Below are 17693 nucleotides of genomic sequence, written 5' to 3'. Positions count from 1 at the left end.
ACACGTTGCACTGGGGTTTTTCCGCAGCCTGTTTGTTTGGGGGTTGCACCGCGGGTGTTTTGCAGCTGCAGATCTGGGGTGACCGAGCACCTTCCTCCTACAAATCACAGCACCCTAAATCCCTTCAGATTGCAAAAATAACCCCAACAGCCACTTGGGGAAATGAAACATTAACGTTTCCCGGCAGCTCCTTGGGCTCAGGGTGACACAAGTGGAGGAAACTCCAGGAAAGTGGGTCCTGCGCTGCTTCTGCACCTCCTCACCGGCTCTGCCGCTCTGCTTCCTTTTTGGTTTGTTGTTTTTTATTACTGGAGGCTTGAAACAAAACTAATTTTAGTTTTATAGTAGTGAGAACTGGAAAGCACCCAAGCTCTTGAGAGTACAGTTATTATTATTAGATTTGGGTGCCTTGTTTTATTTTTTAAAGTCAAGAGGGAGCTGCTTATGTGCCGTGAGCACGGTGCGGATCACACCGACAGCTGCTCATCCGTTCTCCCCATCCCGCTCCCGCTGCACCTCCCCTGGCTGCTTATTTTAGGGCATTTCTTCAATTTTCAAACCCAGTGGTGCAAACTCTCCCTGGTGGAGCTGCAAGGCTGTTTTGGGAGCTCTGTGCACCTGCAGCATGGCTGGAGTTTGGGCTCAGCAGCGGTTGCACCCCGGGTGCAGGGGCACCGGCCGGTCCGTGCGCGATGCCCCACGCACGCGTTTCGCACCCCACGCCCGTCTTCTCTCTTTCCCAACAGCGAGGGGAAAAACTCGGTGTTACAGAGTGCAGGCTGCTGTCCCGGGGCCGCCGAGCGCCGCGAGCCCTGCTGAAGGATGGTGTTTATATTGCTTCGCTCCATCCTGGCTCCGCTCAGCCAAGAGCGACATTTGGATGAAAAGCAAGCAACAAAAAACCAAACACGCCACCAGCGTGGCCCTTTGTGGAGGTCGCGAAGAGTTGGGTCCCACCCCGACCTAAGCTGTCGCGTCCCGGGGGTGTAACCTGCTCCCCAAAATCTTGCAGCAGCATCCCCGGCTGCTGCGTCTCCTGTATGAATGAAACTCCCCGTTGCTGCCGCTCGGGGATGGGGTGTTTGGGGTTCTTTTCCCTGTGTAGCTGGACTGAGGAGCTGGGACGCCGCTGTGATCTGGGGGTGGCAAACGGAGCGTTTTCCCCTCGTGTTGGTGAATGCCCAGGACATGACACCAATATTCTCCTTCTGTTTATGATTTTCTTTTTCTGGGAAGAGGGCCAAGGGGAGAAAACCCATCAATCCCAGGCAACAAATATAGCCTGCCCAGAGAATGCAAAAGTCTGCGGTCTCATTTATTTCTCCGCAGAGTAAACAAGAGTGACACTGCTATAAATGCAAACTGGAGCCAAAGCCCAGGCTGAGCCCCCTCTCCCGCAGGACCCGAGCCCCACGGGGCGATGGGCACGGCCCACGTGCGCGGCCGGGGAGCCGCCACGGCGCTCGGGAGGTGCCAAACGCGGACGCTCCTGCCTGCACCACCAACCCACGAGCTCCCGGCCGCGCTGGTGGCCTGGGGAGCCGTCACCTCCCCGGCCGTGGCCGCTGACCAGCCCAGCTGCCCGCGGGGGCACAGGAGGTTAATCCAGTTACTTCAGATTATCATGAGTTTTAAGAAGAAAAGCCCGGGGCTCCGGGGAGTGAGGCGATGGCAACGGGGACACGAGCCAGCACAGGGAGCAGAGCCAGAGCCTTTCCCCCAAGTGCAAACTGCTGTCGGTGCATCTCTGCTCCCAAACATGGGGATGCAGGGCCAAGCTGCCCCTTGGCAGCACAGGGACCCCAGCACGGTGATGGGACCCTGGGAAACCCTCGCACGGGGCAGCGCCAGAACACAGGGCTGAGCCCCCGCAGCCGTGCAACACACCCCGCATCATAACACACCCTGTAATGCACACCGTGTGTGCAGAACACCCTGTAACACACAGCGTGCCTAAAGCACACCCCATAATGCACACCGTGTGTGCAGAACACCCCGTAACACACACCATGCCTGAAGCACACCCTGCAACGCACACCGTGTGTGCAGCACAACCCGTGACGCACACCACGCGTGCAGAACACCCTGTAACGCACACTGCACGCAAAACACAGCCCGTACCACCCACCGTGTGTGCAGCACGCCCTGTCCGGTACCACACAGCACCAGCACCACACAGCACCAGCACCACACCATACGCAGCAACACCTGCACAACACCCTCCGTGCGCAAACACAGCCTTTGTGCAATGCCCTGGCACGTGTTGGACCCCAACACACGATGCGCGGGGCTTGCAGTGCACGCTGCACCTGTCACCTGTCACCTCTGCTGCCCGTGGCACAGCCTGCGCAGGGGACACCTGCTTTGCAACCTGTTTTGCCAGTAACACAACTGTACGTCTGACATACCGCATCCCCTCCGTGCCACACACCAGTGTACAACGAGCCCTGTGCCTCTTGCACACCCACTGTCACCCTCCGGGGGGACTGACAGGGACCACCAGGCCACCCCGGGTGGGGACAACAGCCACAAGCAGCCGTCACCACTCCAAGAACCGACAGCCGTGTCTCTAGTCCTGTGCAGCCAGCACGGGCTGAGTGAGCGGGATGGTGACACCGCAGGACGGTAATGCCATGGGACAGTAACACCAAAGGTAACACCATGGGGCGGTAACGCCACAGGATGGTAATGCCATGGGACAGTAACACCAAAAGTAACACCATGGGACGGTAATGCCACAGGATGGTAACACCATGGGATGACAACATTATGGGACTGTAACGCCATGGGATGTTAATGGCATGGGATGTCACACCATGGGATGGTAACGCCATGAGATGATGGTCATGCCACGGGACGGTCACACCACAGGATGTTAATGCCACAGGGCAGTCACGCCACAGGACGGCAATGCCACAGGATGGTCATGTCACGGGACGGTAACACCACCGGACGGTCACGCCGTGGGATGTAACAGCACAGGACGGTCACACCACAGCACGCATGAGCAGCTCAGTCTCTCCTCCTCCATCCAGAGGTCTGGGCCCCATCTCTCTCCCCCCGCCGCAGCCCCCGGTCCCTCTGCTCAGTGCCAGCAGCTTTCGGGGCCGGGACATCGCGTCTCCTCCCGGGGGCCCCGGCCCTTCACACGCAGCCGCACTCCTTGGCCGAGAGCTCGTTGACCGTGTAGTAGCGATTGTAGGCGTCCAAGAAGGAGACGTCATCATCGTAAGCCAGCGGCCGGCAGCACGGCCGAGCCCGGACCTTCTCCTTCTTGATCCTCCTCCTGCTCCTCATGCTCTTCAGCGAGAGGTCGTAGCTGCGGACGGCGGCCTCGCAGGTGCCGCTGCAGTAGCGGAAAAGCACCGTCTCGTCCGACTCGTAGCCCAGGCCCAGCTCGCTGACGCTCACCTCCAGCTCCTGCAGGGCGCAGGGTTTGTGGCGCGCGCGGGCGCGTTTCCTGCGGCTGCCGGCGCGGGGGAACAGCGGCAGCTCGTGGCCCCCCGAGTTCATGGCCTGGCTGTAGCGCTCCACCAGCGCCGCGATCAGCTGCCGGATCTCCCCCTCCGTGTAGCTCTCCAGCAAGCTGCTGTCTGCAAGAGAAGGGGCGCCCGTTAGCACCAACCCACTTCAGAACGAACCGGCTCATCGCGTGCTGAAGCGGCATCGTCGCTCAAGAAACCCGTTTGTGGCATAGCGCTATTTCTAGTTACTTTTGCTTTCTCTGAGACCACAAATTATAAGATGTAGACATTAACACCTTGCCAATACATTTAACTTTCCATTTAGCTATAGCCTTATTCAACATGACTGTAGATAAGGGGAACAGCAAACAGTCATTGGAGCTTAAGGAACATATTTAAAATAAGTACCAGGGCCTCATATTTGTTCTGAAACTGTTTGTTTTATTTTCAGGGAATACTGTGCGTCCCGCTGGGGGGGCTGGGGCCCGATCCTGTGGGCATGGGGACACAGTGGGGACACGGGGGGGACGTGGGGCAGAGCAGCTTACACTGGGCCAGCAGCGAGCTGTGGCGACGCAGGGCCCGGGGGGATCTCCGTGGGGCCACCGGCAGCGAGGAGGAGGAGGAGGAGGAGGATGAGGAGGATGCCCGTGAGGAAGACGGCGAGGAAGGCAAGGGGCTGTTTGTCCGGCTTCCGTTGAACATGTCTCTACAAACTAAAATGGATAACATGGAACTGAGGAGCATCGATGCAATGGCTGCAAACTTCCATACCTTCATCTTAGAGCAAGTCAGAACATTGAAACTCTGCAAAACAGGCAAAACAAATATCCTTATTACGCGGCCTTCGCCTGTGACCCTCACCCCCTCCCACCCGCAGGGCTGGGGCTGATCAGCTCCCGCAGGGCCACCAGCGTCCCCTCGGCTCCAGCTTGTCCCCTCCACCCTCCCAGAATGGGTTTGCAACAGGGAAACTGAGGCATGGAGACACAGTGCAACCCAGGGCTGTGCTGCAAAGGGGAGATGGGCCGTGGCCAGTGAGTGGTGAGGGGCTGGTGGTGGCAATGGGGACAGCTCGGTGTCCTCACCCGACCCGTCCCCAGCAGCACACGGGCTGGCTGGGCCGCTGGAATCCACCTCCATTCCTGGGTTTCCTCGCACCAGAGACCGATGTTGCAGTAAGTAAAGGATGGGCAAACTCATGTCACGTCAGCTTGTGACACCTCTTTGTGACACCAGAGCACCCTCCTTGGGGACAGAGAGCCCCCGGTGCTGTCACCACCCCACCTCGCAGAGCCCTGGGCAGGTTCGTTGTCCCCACCACAATGAGGTTCAATGTCCCCACCACAGTAATGTTTGATGTCCCCATCATGATAAAGTCCGATGTCCCCACCATGATAAAGTCCAATGTCCCCACCATGGTTCTGCTCCAACCATGTTGGAGAACAGGGTCGCACTACTCAACCGGAGCCCGAATCCGCCCTCCCCAGCACACGGATGCGACAACTCCATCAAAACCAGCCCAAATCATTAACAACTCAGAAAGAAATGAACAGAGTGGTTGGACCATCCCAGCTCATGGTGGGACCGTCATCTCAGCCGCACGGATCATCCGGGGTTGGAACCCTCCAAGCATCAAATAAAACCCGCTGCCATTTCCCTTACCTTGCACCGCTCGATTTTCTCCATCCAAAGCCGCTTGGATTTGGGGGGGATTGTACAAGTGACCCCGTGGTGGCCGCGGGAATCGCGTCTGTGCTCCCGTCAATGAGCCCTCGGCCATTCAATCCCCATCAGAGCAGCACAGACCTGCAGCCACCCCCTGGCCCCTTTATTTAATTTCAGCTCCTTGCAAACTCCAAACATTTCTCTTTTTTAAATAAATTTTCCATTGCGGGGGAAAAAAAAAAGGAGAGAACGAAAAAAAAGCGCCATCCCCAGTTTAGCGATATCTGCCAAATCGAATTGACCGGGGGAAAATATATTCATTTTACAATGGAATTTAACAGGTTCGCTTTTACTGTTATTATAGAAAACAACAAGGGTTGCGAATGCCGCCTCCTCGCCAGCAAACCCTTTATTTTATGGGCTGCAGATAATTGCGCATTAACTGGCAGTAATTGTATGCCCCGTAGGTTACGAGATAATTGTAGAACCCCAGTCAGAGTCTAAATATTTTCAACAGGGTTATAAACAATGCCAAGCTAGAAAAAGAATAGTTTCACCATATAAGGTGAGGTAGGATGGTGAAATCCCGCCGGGGTTCGGAGCCGGTCGGGACCCGCGAGAAACGGCAGCGGAACCTGCGGCGGGTCCAGAGGGTGAATCCGGCTGGCGGGGAGGGGATGGGGACAGGGATGGGGACGGGGATGGGGACAAGGGGGGGGATGGGGATGGGGATGGGGATGGAGATGGGACAGGGGATGGGGATGGGGACAAGGGGGGGGATGGGGACAGGGATGGAGACGGGACAGGGGATGGGGATGGGGATGGGGACAGAGATCGGGGATGGGGACAGGGATTGGATAGGGATGGAGATGGGGATGGTGATGGGGACGGGGACGGGGACAGGGACGGGGATGGGGACGGGAATGGGGATGGGGACAGGGATCGGACAGGGATGGCGATGGGGACGGTGATGGGGACGGTGATGGGGATGGGGACGGGGATGGGGATGGGAACGATGATGGGGACGACGACGGGGATGGCGATGAGGACGGCGATGGGGACGGCGATGGGGACTGGGATGGGGACGGATATGGGGATGGGGACACTGTTGTCCCGATCTGTCCCCATCTGCTGCTGCTTCTCCACAGAGCCAAGGTCAAGCTGGTTTCCCCAGCTCGCAGGTGTTGGGCGGTGATGGAGCCACTGGGTGTGTTTATATTGACATTTACCATTGTAATTAGGGCCCTTATGTTCACGTTTCTCCTCCCAGGTCTGAGCAGGAGTGGGGAACAGGCACTAGAAACGCTCACCGGCATCAACACCCCCTCTGCTCGGGGGGGCTCAGCCCCACCACCCCACGTGGGGAGGGAAGGGCTGCGACGCTCCATCCATCCTCCTGGGAAAGGGCCTCTGGCTCATGGCGAGCCCATAAAACTTCAGGAGGGCGGTTTCAGCCTCATTGCACGTCCCATAAAAAACGCCTCCTGTTTCATCAGCCAGCAATTTCGGCCCCCACCCACCCACCGGTGACCTTTCAAAAGGGTAAAACGCCAGTTCTGACGTGTGAAACGACCCCAAAAAAATTACTCCAGGCTTTGCCTTCGGTTTCTCTTGCTCTACAAAGTGATGGAGCGCACGTGGCAACCTGCGGGAAAGCTGAAGTTTGGGGTGGGGGGAAGGAAAATCACGCACGGGAATCGCAGCCATGACCCACCGGGTGATGTCTGAGCACCTTCCTCATCTCCACGTGTTTTAAACCCATTCCCAGCAACGATAAATAGCGACAAGGGGTTCCGCACGTTCTCCTCTGGACCAGCCGCTCTGCTCAGACACATGGGGCTCAGACACATGGGGCTCAGCCCCAGCTCATCCTGTGCCCCAAAGCCTTGTGGGTGCAGATGTGCACCCAGAGGTGCCCTGTAGTGTATGATGGGGGGTGGCGGTTTGCACATGAGCGTGCAAAGGGTTTGCAAGGAGCTGGAAGGGGTGAAACTGGCAGCTGGTGAGGAGCATTTTGGGCCAAATGCTGGCAGAATTTGGGTGCTTGCAGCCACGTTACATCCCAGGGATCCCATTACATACTCAGGATCCCATGTTACATACTCAGGATCCTGCTGTCTTGATGAAAGGCGAAGTTTTCGCTCAGTTTTTCTTCTGGAGAAGAGGCTGAAAGGTCCCATTTTCCTGCATTCTGATAACCCAATAACGTGATCGCAACCACCCAGCCGTGCCGGGTCTGCTCCCAAGCGGGAAACTCGGCTCTGCAGGACAGGACCCTTCCCCTTGGGCAGCCCCAAACCAGCCCCATTTCCTAAGAACTGAGAATTTCAATGAAAAACCCAACAAACAGCAGCGCAACCGGCTCCCGTGGCTCCTGCTGCCCATCCTCCCCAAACCCCCTCCCCGAGCATCTCCTGCCTCTCATCTTTGCTTTTGAAGGGGATCCAACAAATCCAAGGCTTGATCAGCTTCCCCATTCAGCAAAATCAAGTCAATGGACCCTCATTTCTAGTCGGGGTTCTTTTTGCTTTAGCTCCCAAGTGTCAGTGTTTCCGCTGCTTTTTACTGCTAAATCAACACCCAGCAGTCCCTCCCTGTGGATGCATCACCTTTGCTTATAGAAATGGAGCATTTTAGGCTTCTCAGGCTTCGCTTGCTCTTCACACTCTCATAGGTATTATGCTTTTTCTAACTCATTTCCAGTTTTTCAAGCAGACCCTTAGGATTTGGTATCAATATCCACCGACTCCGTAAAGCCCCAACTCCTGGAGTCACGAGATAAAGGAGGAAAAGCAGAGCTGCGTTTCTTTCACCCTAAATCCTTGCTGGAGGGGAAAGGTGGAGATGCGAAAACTTTCTATCCCGAAGCTTCAAAGCCCAGCAAGCAGAGAACCCAAAAGACATTATAATATAATATAAGTGTGTCATTAATTTCCAGTCGATTCATGCTTCCGGGCATTGATTCATCGTTCTCAAGCGCTCGGCCTCAGCTGCGCCGCAAGAATGGATGAGGCCGCAGAGTGGCCGAGGGTTTGTTGGCAACATGAAAACGCTTGGAAAGACAAAAGCCTCGGCGGGACATGAGGGAGAGCTTCCACCTGCCACACACTGTTTATTGGAGTGCCTTACATGGGAGCCAAGCGGCTTTGAAATCCCGGTTCCTCATGACTCACCCCGCAGGAATTAAACAATTTCCATGCAGGCTCATGGGGAAGCGGCTCTGGGGAGGCTGGAACGCGGCTGCTGCGGCTGCGAACGCCTGGACCCGCTCGGGGGACGGTCCCGGAGGGGATGGGGGTGGCAGAGGGTCCCCCAGAATGACAGCAAGGGCCTGACGTGGTTTTGTTGGGAATTGACCCCCTCCAAGAGCATCATTGTGGCAGATTCCCCTGCCCAAGGTGGATGCTGCACTGAGAGCACCAGATGCTGCAGCGGGATGGTCCCTGTCCTGGGCTCAAAGCAGCCCCGAAATGGCAAAACCGGCCCCAAAATGCGGAGTTTTAAAAGGAAAAAACACTCAACAAAGTGTGATCTGAATTAACTGCTGCATTTTCCTGCTCTTGTGGCAGTGAGTAGGTGCATAACGGAGGGGAAGAAAGACAATGTCTCCATCTCCAGCTCTGCTCAGGGGACATGGAGTGTCCCGTCCCAGGGCTGGGGACACATGGCAGCGTCACCCGCGTCCTGGGCAGCTGGTGCCGGCCAGGCCGTGTCCCACGTCCCGCATTGCTGGCTCGTCCCCGCGCCGCCTCCCTCCCCTCCCCAGCTCTCCCCATAAGCAAAACCAGAGCTGAGCGCAGGACACATGGTTCTGCTTTGCCTGAGTGAAAACCAGCCCAGCACGAGAAACTCCAAAGCTCTTCCCACAGCCCCAGCTCCCCCTGGTCCCCCCCATAGAGACAACCACAAATGAGCCAGATGCTCATCCCTGGGGTTGCCGGTTCCTCCAGGAAAAGCCTTTGGGGTGACACCAAAGCCCGTCCTGGCTCAGCCCCGGTGAGGACATTGGGATGGTAGAGCCAGTCCCAGAGCCATGGGGTGGTGGTGGGGAAATGGGGTTTGGCCATACGGGGGGAGCATCGGCGTTGCCAGCAGCATGGGGGAGCCCCTTGGCTGAACACGCCAAGCTGCGCCGCTCCCACGCTGACATGACATTTACATTCGGGCTGAATTACGGCAGGTTTGGGTTACATCTCTCCAAACAGCTGGGTAAAAAACCAAAAACAAACAAAAAAAACCAATCAACAAACCACGCACAACCTCATCGTCGTGATAAAAATAATAAGAACACGAAGTCCGCCCCAAGCCCGTGCGACAGCGCTGAAGGGTTTGCTGGGACGTGCGTCCCACGGCGATGCCGGGGGCGATGGCCGCGCCGTGGCTGGACAAGGAGGGTTTCGTGGCTCTGCCATGGCCGGGATGCTGCGGTTCGGCGTGGGGAGCAAGGCTGGGGCGCAGCTTTCCAGCCCTGCTGAGCTGAGCCCGGGCCGTTGCCATCAGACGGAGCAGCCCCGCGCTTGGTCCCATCCTTATTCCCACCATCACCCCCAGTCTGGACCTCAGGTCCCACCATCCAGCATCTCCCCCAGTGCGGGCAACCCGGTGACCCTGAAGGATGACGCATCCACCTCCTGGGAGGCAGCGCCGGTGCTTTTGATTCCTTCCCAGAGCTCCTGTGTGGGTTTTCATGTCATTAATTAACAAGGGATACACAGTGGGTGCCCGGAGGGAGGAATCCACGGGGATTTCTGCCGCCCTGTCCTGGCAGGTTCCCTGTTAGGCCTGGCTCAGCCCTGGCTGGGCTTGGCTCATCCCTGTAAGGGCAAATGAAGATGCTGCTTCCTACCCTGCCCACTCCACCACTGTCCATCCGATCCCTGTCGGTCCCATCCCTGTCGATCCCATCCCTGTCGGTCCCATCCTTGTTGGGTCCATCCCTGTCGGGTCCATCCCTGTTGGTCCCATCGCTGTCGGGTCCATCCCTGTCGGGTCCATCCCTGTCGGGTCCATCCCTGCCTGTCCCATCCCTGTCAGGTCCATCCCTGTTGGGTCCATCCCTGCCCGTCCCATCCCTGCCGCTCTCCCCATCACAACGGATACGCAGCTATAATATAAAGCAGCATTAATAAAGAAAGAAGTGGTTTAAATGCAGCTCAGGGACAGCTGGGAGGTGCCTGCAGGGTGGTTTAGGGACACCCAGCCGAGACCTGAACCCCAACACCCCTCACCCCAGCAGTCCTGCCAAAAATATCATAGGAAAACATCACATTTTGGGGGATCTTTGTTCCTCTTCCTGGCTAAAATAATTAGCCGAAGTGCTTAAAAATCCCAGCTGGTTGGACATGGGCAATGCGGTCCCCGGATCACCGTCCCCAGCCCGGTGGCTCCATGTCCCTGCTGAACCCAATGAGGTGCGGCTGCTTGGCCAAGGTCAGCAAGGCTACAGCAACCCAGAAACCTTCATAGGCTGATTCAGCTGCTTCCAAGCGTCAGCAAGAGCCGTCCTTTCATGATACGAGAAAAGTAATTAGAGAAAAAATTATAATAAAATGATTCAGGATGGCATCGCCGGGAGCACCAGCCAGAGCACAACGCAAAATAATGTCGTAACAGGAGACAAGGTGGGAATAAAAGCTGCAAAAAACCAGCTGATGCAGTCAAATCTCTGTGGAAATGGCCATTTGCTGCTGGGCAAAGAAAAGAAAATGTATCTTTCAAGATCCTGTGGAACCCAGGATGCTTTCTGTAACCTTGCAGGAATAAGCACAAGCAAGACCCGGCCTAAGTGCTGGGCACCCATGGGTGCTGCTGTGCCAGCAAACGGTGGCCGCATCCACCACCCAACGCTGTTTCTCCAGCCCCAAATTCCCCCCTCGTGCCAAAACCTGAAGTCTGAACGTCATTTCATTCCTTTCTGGAGTGACAAACCACCCCCCCTCACACACACTAAATAACCACCCGATGCCAAAAAGGGGCGGTTTGTTGGAGGAAACTAATTACTGTGGCTTGTTTGAACAATCCCAGCGCCTCGGGAAACAGGGTTAAAAGCTCGGATTTTGGCAGCGAGACGGAGCCCAGGCCCCAGCTGTGCTCTCCTCTGGGCCAGTTCCGACACCGCTGGGATCCGTGAGCTGCGCGGGTGCACTGGGGGCACCCCAGGAAAGTAAACCCCGCGGTGGGATCCAGGAGGGGAAACCACAACCGAGGTCAGAAAAGCATCATCTCACCCCTTCAGCCGCTTTCACCTTCCCTGTTTTCTGGGCTTTTCCTTCTTTGTGGATTTGGTTGGCGTTGCAATGCGCTCCGGCACCCCCAGATCCCGGTGGGGGTCGCTGTGCCGCAGCGTGCCTTAATTTCCCCTTTGCAAAAATGCCCTGGGAGCGCAATGGTCCTTGAAATGCTCCATGTGTTTATTCCCGGGAGCACAGTGACCACCTCTGGCTTTTCCACACGTTGCCCCTTCAGCTCCCACCTTCATAACTCCCGTCCTCATCCGCAGAGGAATAAGGGTCAGATCCTGCCCTAACGCAGCATCCCTGCAAGCAGGACAAGAAAAAGAAGCTGTTTTGGGAGCAGGATGGGGGAGTTACAGCCCCGGGGTGACCCGTGAGGGATGAGCATCCATCTGCATCCATCAGCTGCATCCCTCACCCGCATGCCAACCAAGAAGCGCAGGTGATACCGATGCCACCTCCAGCCCAGCAATGGGAAACCCCCATATCTTCCCTCCCTTTTTCCCCTATATATATATATTTAATGTCATTTTATTTTTGCACAGGAGGAGTTGGCTTGTCAAGGCGCCCGCCGGGGATTACAGCGCTTTGCTAAAGGGCACAGAGACCCGAGAGAGGTTTGCAAATCCAATTTGCACTAAACCCTTCCAGTGGGGTTTTGGACGGTGCACAGACCAATATCGCATTAGCGTTCACTGCCCGAGCGCCGCAGCAGCTGCCAACACATTGAACAACTTAGCGCTGCTCCAGAGGGAACAAATGGGCGATTCCTCCTGAGACAGCAACAGCAGTGCAGTGGGAGCGGAGATTTGGGGTGGAAGGAGCTCAGAATTGGGTGGTGCTTGGGATAAAGAGGGCTGGAGATGATGGGAATCACCAGAGGGTCTCCAGATCACCTGGATCTGCACACACAGATAGGTGGTGCAGCATCACGCTGATGCAGACGGTCAATTCCCCTGAACGTTCTTGTCACTGCAGGGAAAACCCACTCAGGATGCTGTCAGGGACCAAACGCTTTCTGCAAAAGCTTCCAAAAAAAGCCAAGTTTTGCCTTTTGAACCCTCCGATTGCACCCGAGTGACCCTGGGACATCGATGTGGGAGAGCTGCACAGGCACTGCCCTTCCCACCCATCTCCCGCAACTCCCGATCCCATCAAACTTGCGGATAAGAGATCAGGATTGTTTTCCAGCCCCGAGCTGATGCTGCAATAAAACATTCCTTGCAATCCCAGCGTGGCCACCCAAATCCTGCCCGCGGTTCTGCGGAGGAGCCAGCAGCGGGGCGAGGGCAGGACCATGGCGCAGTCACAATCTGCCCCTTTTCTGCCCATTTTCCGCCTTTCCCAGCCCAGATGCTGCCGCGGGACCCACCGGTGCTGCTCGGAGCAGCAGGAAACTGAAGAAAAAGCTGTTGGGAGATAGCACAGCGGGAGGAAGCATCCAGCGAGAAGATGGATTGCTGTGGATCTCCTCTCCCGCTGCGTACGGGAGCGGAGCCGGCAGGCACAGCCCAGCCCCACATCCCGCCGTCCTCCCCAAATCCTCGCTGGGTCCTTCCAGCCTTTCCTTTCCCCTCCCCGCTGCCCTTGGGCACTGAACACATGTCCCCCCCAGTTTGGGGGAGTGGGGCGATGCTGCTGGTACCCAGCCCAGTGTCGCCGCCAGCGGCCGCCTCCCGCGTCCTCCTGCCACGTGCGGTGGCTTTGCTGCTTTGCTGCTGGCACCGTCCCTCCCAGACGGCTCCGCCGAGCTGCTAAGCCTCAAAAATGTGCTCTTAATAAGCCAACACCACTTAACGAAGACAGCAGCTGCCCTGTTAAACCAGAGGCGAGCATCTCCTGGGGATGCCCAAGGGGGACAGGGCTGGTGTCCCTGGGTGGGATGCAGCATCTGCTCGAGGGGGTGATGGTATTTTGGTTCCTACCCAAGGTTTTGGCTGGCTTTGGCCTCCCCCGTGTTGCACAAGGGCTCTGCATCCCTGCCTGTCGTGGGGAAGGCAGCAGGGAGGGAAAACCCAAACAGCATAGACTACAATAAAGTCACAGAATAGTTCAGGCCACCTTCACCAAGTCAAACGGCCCCTGTGTTTTATAGGGGAGGGTCAGGGAGCAGCAACAACCAGCAATAAATACACACTGTGCTCCCAGCCAGCCCAGTCAGAGCACAGCCAAAACCAACATTATTAAAGGCAAAAAAGCCGTCACAAACTGTGCGGAAGCCCATGGCCTCGTCCGCGACGCAAGCAAACAGCTCTGCCACCCGAGCGAGACTCGGGGACGCCAAATCAAAATGAAATCAAGGGGCTCCCTAAACCCAGAGCCCCGGTACAGCAAACACGGACCCTGCTCATGAACCATCTCCTTGTCCCACACCGGGCATCACCGAGGGGAGCTCGTGGGATGGGTTTATCACCCTGCCCCGAGCACCATGCAGCTGCATTGCCTGCGCTGCAAAAAATGGCAGAAAAAGAGGAAAATGCAATTCCTGCCTTGGATTATTGCAACCTGAGAGTGATGCTAAAGGAGGATCTTCCCCTTCTGGGACATCTCCTGCTGTGCCAGAGTTGTGCGGGGATGCTGGTCCCTCAGGAAGCTGCCCTCCTCCCTCCACCATCCATCCCTCCATCCATCCCTCCATCCATCCCTCCATCCATCCATCCATCCCTCCATCCATCCCTCCATCCCTCCATCCATCCATCCCTCCATCCATCCCTCCATCCATCCCTCCATCCATCCCTCCATCCATCCCTCCATCCATCCCTCCATCCCTCCATCCATCCCTCCATCCATCCATCCCTCCATCCATCCATCCCTCCATCCATCCATCCATCCATCCCTCCATACACTCGCTTTGGACAAAGTTCAAGGGAAAACATTGCTGGTGGAAAAAATAAATGTGGTTCCATCAAAATCAAAACACTTCATGAAAACCAGTGTGGACGCAACTGACGTTTCTTATTAGGGCACTGACGCTGACGACGCGGCCTTTGAACAGCAGCGGAAGGAAATGCTTCTTTGTCATCATCGGAGAACACCGCGGCGGCAAATAGATTGTTTCAGTTTAGCTCTTTGGATGTTGAATTACAAAGTGAGCCCATTTCGGGTTTCGTGACGAAGGAGCGATGGGAACGAAATTGCTTGTGGCATTTCCCTTCCCCGGGCGGCTGCAGAGGGGGCTGCTCCGTCCCTGCGCTCTCGGGGTGATCGCTGTGCCACGCATGGCACAACCAACGGGGAGCGTTTGGGTTTCTCTCTCTCCTCCAAGTTTAACGTGGAAAGGCTACTCCAGGTTGGATGGATCCCAGACAAATGCTGGGTTGGGAGGGATTTCTCCAGTCCAAGCAGTGGGGAGCGGAGGGGATGCTACCTGGGTCCCCACTGAGCCCTGGGAGCCCCGGAGCGGGACCACATGCTGCTGCCCCAGCCGGGCTTAGCGAGGGTCCTGGAAGATGGATTGTGCACATGTGCTTGAGCTTAGAGCAGCAATGAAACCGTCTGTGGAACCAGAGGAGGAAAAGGAAAACCCACACGAGTTCGGAGCTGCGCTGCTGCAGCCCCTGCGATGGGCACCCACGCGGGGCCCCTGGACCTCCCCTCTTCTCAGCGTCTCCCCCTCCGCGAGGCTCAGCCCCGCTAGGTACCACGGGATGCTCTGTAGGAAGGGGCTGATACCAACAGGCAGCTGGCAGCTCTTTGTGACCCCCAAGTCTCCCCTGCATGGCTCAGCATGTCACAGAATGGGGCTCTCCAGGACAGGAACCTGCCTGCCCCATGTGCTCAGTGCCGCTGGGGACAGCCAAGGTGACACCTGCTCCGGCCACATGACCAGCCGGGCTGTGCTTAGAGCCACATGAGAGGTCCCTTGACCTCAAAAAGTGGATATTGTCAATCTGCTGTCCTCCCAAGGTGGAAATCAACCTTAAAATCACACCCTGGAGCTCCGGCAGCTGGCACGGCCGCGGGAGAGCAGCCCTGGGACGGGGTTTTCGCTGGGCGAGCAGGGACGTGGCCGAGCTGTGATTCACGGCTGCACCGTGGGAGGGCACCCAGTGCAGCCTCAGCCCCAGCACCACCCAGCCCTCCATCAGCGCCGGCACCCAGGGGTGCCCACCTCCCAAGTCGATGGGGCAGTGCCAGGACCTCTGCATCCCCCCAGGATGTGTCACAGCAGATGGGACTAGATTTTCTTATTTACAGGCTGATTGCAGTGAGGCTGGGAAGGTGCTGGGCTCTCCCTTTGCCCTTGCAAATCTTGTGGCCGTGCAGCTCAGGAGGAGCCCGGCCCTAGTGCCAAACCCTTCTGCAAAATAGCTGCAGCCGTACACAGCCCGATTGCAAAGCAGGAGGAACAGCCCGGCATCCCCAGGGTGCCCACAGCCCGCATCAGGATGCGCTGCACCTCCTCTGCTCCTTCCTGCAGGGGAGACAGGAGCTGGACCAGGACTGAGTGAGATCCAGCACTATTTAGAGATGTAGAAATGTACGAAAGTCTCATTTCCCACCCCCAGAGCCCAGCCCTGGACCTGCTGGGGCTGGAGGTGCAGGATGAGCCCGCAGCCTGGCCCTGGCCAGCCGCCCGGTGACACCGAGGATGCTCCCACGGGGCACTGCCACAGCACAGAGCAAACCTCGGGCGCAGCATCACCAGCTCCGCTTTGCAACCTGGAGTCAGCGCCGCAATGGGGCTGAACCAGAGGCTCAGTTAAAACCAGCAGCTAAAACCCCCAAAACAAGCATTCAAGCCTCCAAAAATCTTGCACAGAGAGACCCCCCCAGCTTCCTTACTTGATTTCTCTGCCAGTTCTGCCATTAGATCTGGGAGCACCCACCAACGTGGGAGCCTGAATGTGCAATCCACACATGATCCTGGCTTCAGACCGGGACTCCAGCACACATCCACGACTCGCACGCCGCTTCCGACAGCCGTCAGTCCCTTCTCCCGCTGCGATAAACCATGCCCTCGACCCAGCGCCTAATTGCGGATTGGCTCCCGAAGCAACGATAGGATTTAAGTCAGTGCTGGCTACAAGCTACCATATATGTGCAATAAAGACATCCGAGGTCTAGGTTGTTTTTTCAAAGCCTTCGTACAGACCGCAGCAAGAGTGGGAAATTCCCTCCCTCGACACCGGGGTGAAAGTCGCCTCCCAGCCCCTGCTAAGCTCTGGATATGGTTTCCACAGCTCAGCAGCAGCCGAAAGCTGGTGGCTGGAGCCAGGAGAAGGTGACGGGGTTGCAGATGCAAGCAGAGCCCGGCCGTAGATCCTTCCGTTTCTTAAAATAATATTTAGACAGGACGCATTTTCCCCCCTCCTGTGAACAAACAGCACCCTGAGCCGGCCCGGGCCGTGTTTGTGTTTCTGCGTGGCGGGACGGTCTCCAAGTATGAAGCAAACTCCTTCGGCAGCCGCGAAGGCCGCCCCGACACCCAGCGGGACCGGCTGCTGCCTCTGCCCCCTCCTCGCATCCTCCCGGGAAGCCCAAAGGAGCCGGTTCTGCTCCGTTTGCGGGGCGGCAGCATCCAACCCCCCGGGCTCGGCTGGGACGCGCGGCCCCAGGCCGGGGGAATAAGAGGCGGCGAAGCCCGGGGCCAGGACCGGGAGGTGCGGGGAAGCGTTGGACCGGCGCCCCCGGGGGAACGGGGCTCAGAGGGACCCCTGGAGCCCCCGCCCGGCCGAGGGGCAGATCCGTCCCGGGGCGGGCAGGTGCCGGGGCTGCCCGCGGGCCTTACCTGGACGCCGGGCCGGTGCGCAGCGCTCAACGGCGGCTCCGTGTCGGGGCCGGGACACGCGTGGGGCCGGGGGCCGCCATGGGCGATTGGCGGAGCGGCTGGCCACGGCTCGGCTCGACACGGCTCAGCTCGGCTCGGCTGGAGCCCGGCTCGCCTCGCTACGGGGGGGCTCGGCCACCGCCTCCTCCCCGCGGCGGGGGGCGGGTTTGGAACCGGCCCGTTCCCCGGCCCCGCCTCCGCCCGGTCCCGAGCCGGGCTGCGCTCCGGTCCCGGTCCAGCCCCGCCCCGGCCCGGTCCCTCCCAGTGCCGGTCCTGCCCGGTGCCGCTGCGGCTCCTCCGGAGGAGGCACCGGCCGCTTCTCGCAGCGGAGCCGATGGGGCCTGACCAGCCCCGCCCCGCCCCGCCCGGCCCCGCCCAGCCCCGCCAGACCCCCCCGTTCCCTGCCCCGGAGCCCCGGTCCTGCTCCCGCATCGCCCCGCTCTCCCCGGTCCTGCCCCGGCGCTCCGGTCCTGGTCTCGCATCGCCCCGCTTTACCCGTTCCCTACCCCGGAGCCCCGGTCCTGGTCTCGCATCGCCCCTCTCTCCCCGTTCCCTGCC

The 17693-nt window shown here is 58.1% G+C and overlaps 1 protein-coding gene across 2 annotated transcripts; it reads right to left on the bottom strand.

Annotated features, from left to right (window-relative positions):
* Window positions 1–1199: 1199 nt before the first annotated feature.
* Window positions 1200–17419, bottom strand: NRTN (neurturin). Of its 2 annotated transcripts, none has more exons than XM_065858508.2 (3): window positions 17097–17419; window positions 4013–4271; window positions 1200–3593 (listed from the first exon to the last, which is right to left on the bottom strand). In XM_065858508.2, the coding sequence occupies exons 2-3, from the start codon at window positions 4242–4244 to the stop codon at window positions 3145–3147; spliced, it is 681 nt and encodes a 226-aa protein (XP_065714580.1). In that variant the 5' UTR covers window positions 4245–4271; window positions 17097–17419; the 3' UTR covers window positions 1200–3144. The 2 variants fall into 2 exon arrangements, with proteins under 2 accessions (XP_065714580.1, XP_071655716.1); XM_071799615.1 differs by having other exon boundaries at window positions 4013–4180; window positions 17097–17179.
* Between the last annotated feature and the right edge of the window lie 274 nt (window positions 17420–17693).

This window comes from Patagioenas fasciata, chromosome 27 (assembly GCF_037038585.1).
Source record: "Patagioenas fasciata isolate bPatFas1 chromosome 27, bPatFas1.hap1, whole genome shotgun sequence".
Classification (NCBI taxonomy): Eukaryota; Metazoa; Chordata; class Aves; order Columbiformes; family Columbidae; genus Patagioenas; species Patagioenas fasciata.
This window is presented reverse-complemented; position numbering and strand designations above follow the sequence as displayed.

What these genes read in the sequence shown, in the direction of transcription:
- NRTN (XM_065858508.2), bottom strand. Translation starts at nt 4,244, where the DNA reads ATGAAGGTATGGAAGTTTGCAGCCATTGCATCGATGCTCCTCAGTTCC. An exon ending in CAGCTCGCTGCTGGCCCAGT is followed by an intron (nt 3,594 to 4,012) that starts GTAAGCTGCTCT and finishes CTTCTCTTGCAG; the next exon opens with ACAGCAGCTTGCTGGAGAGC.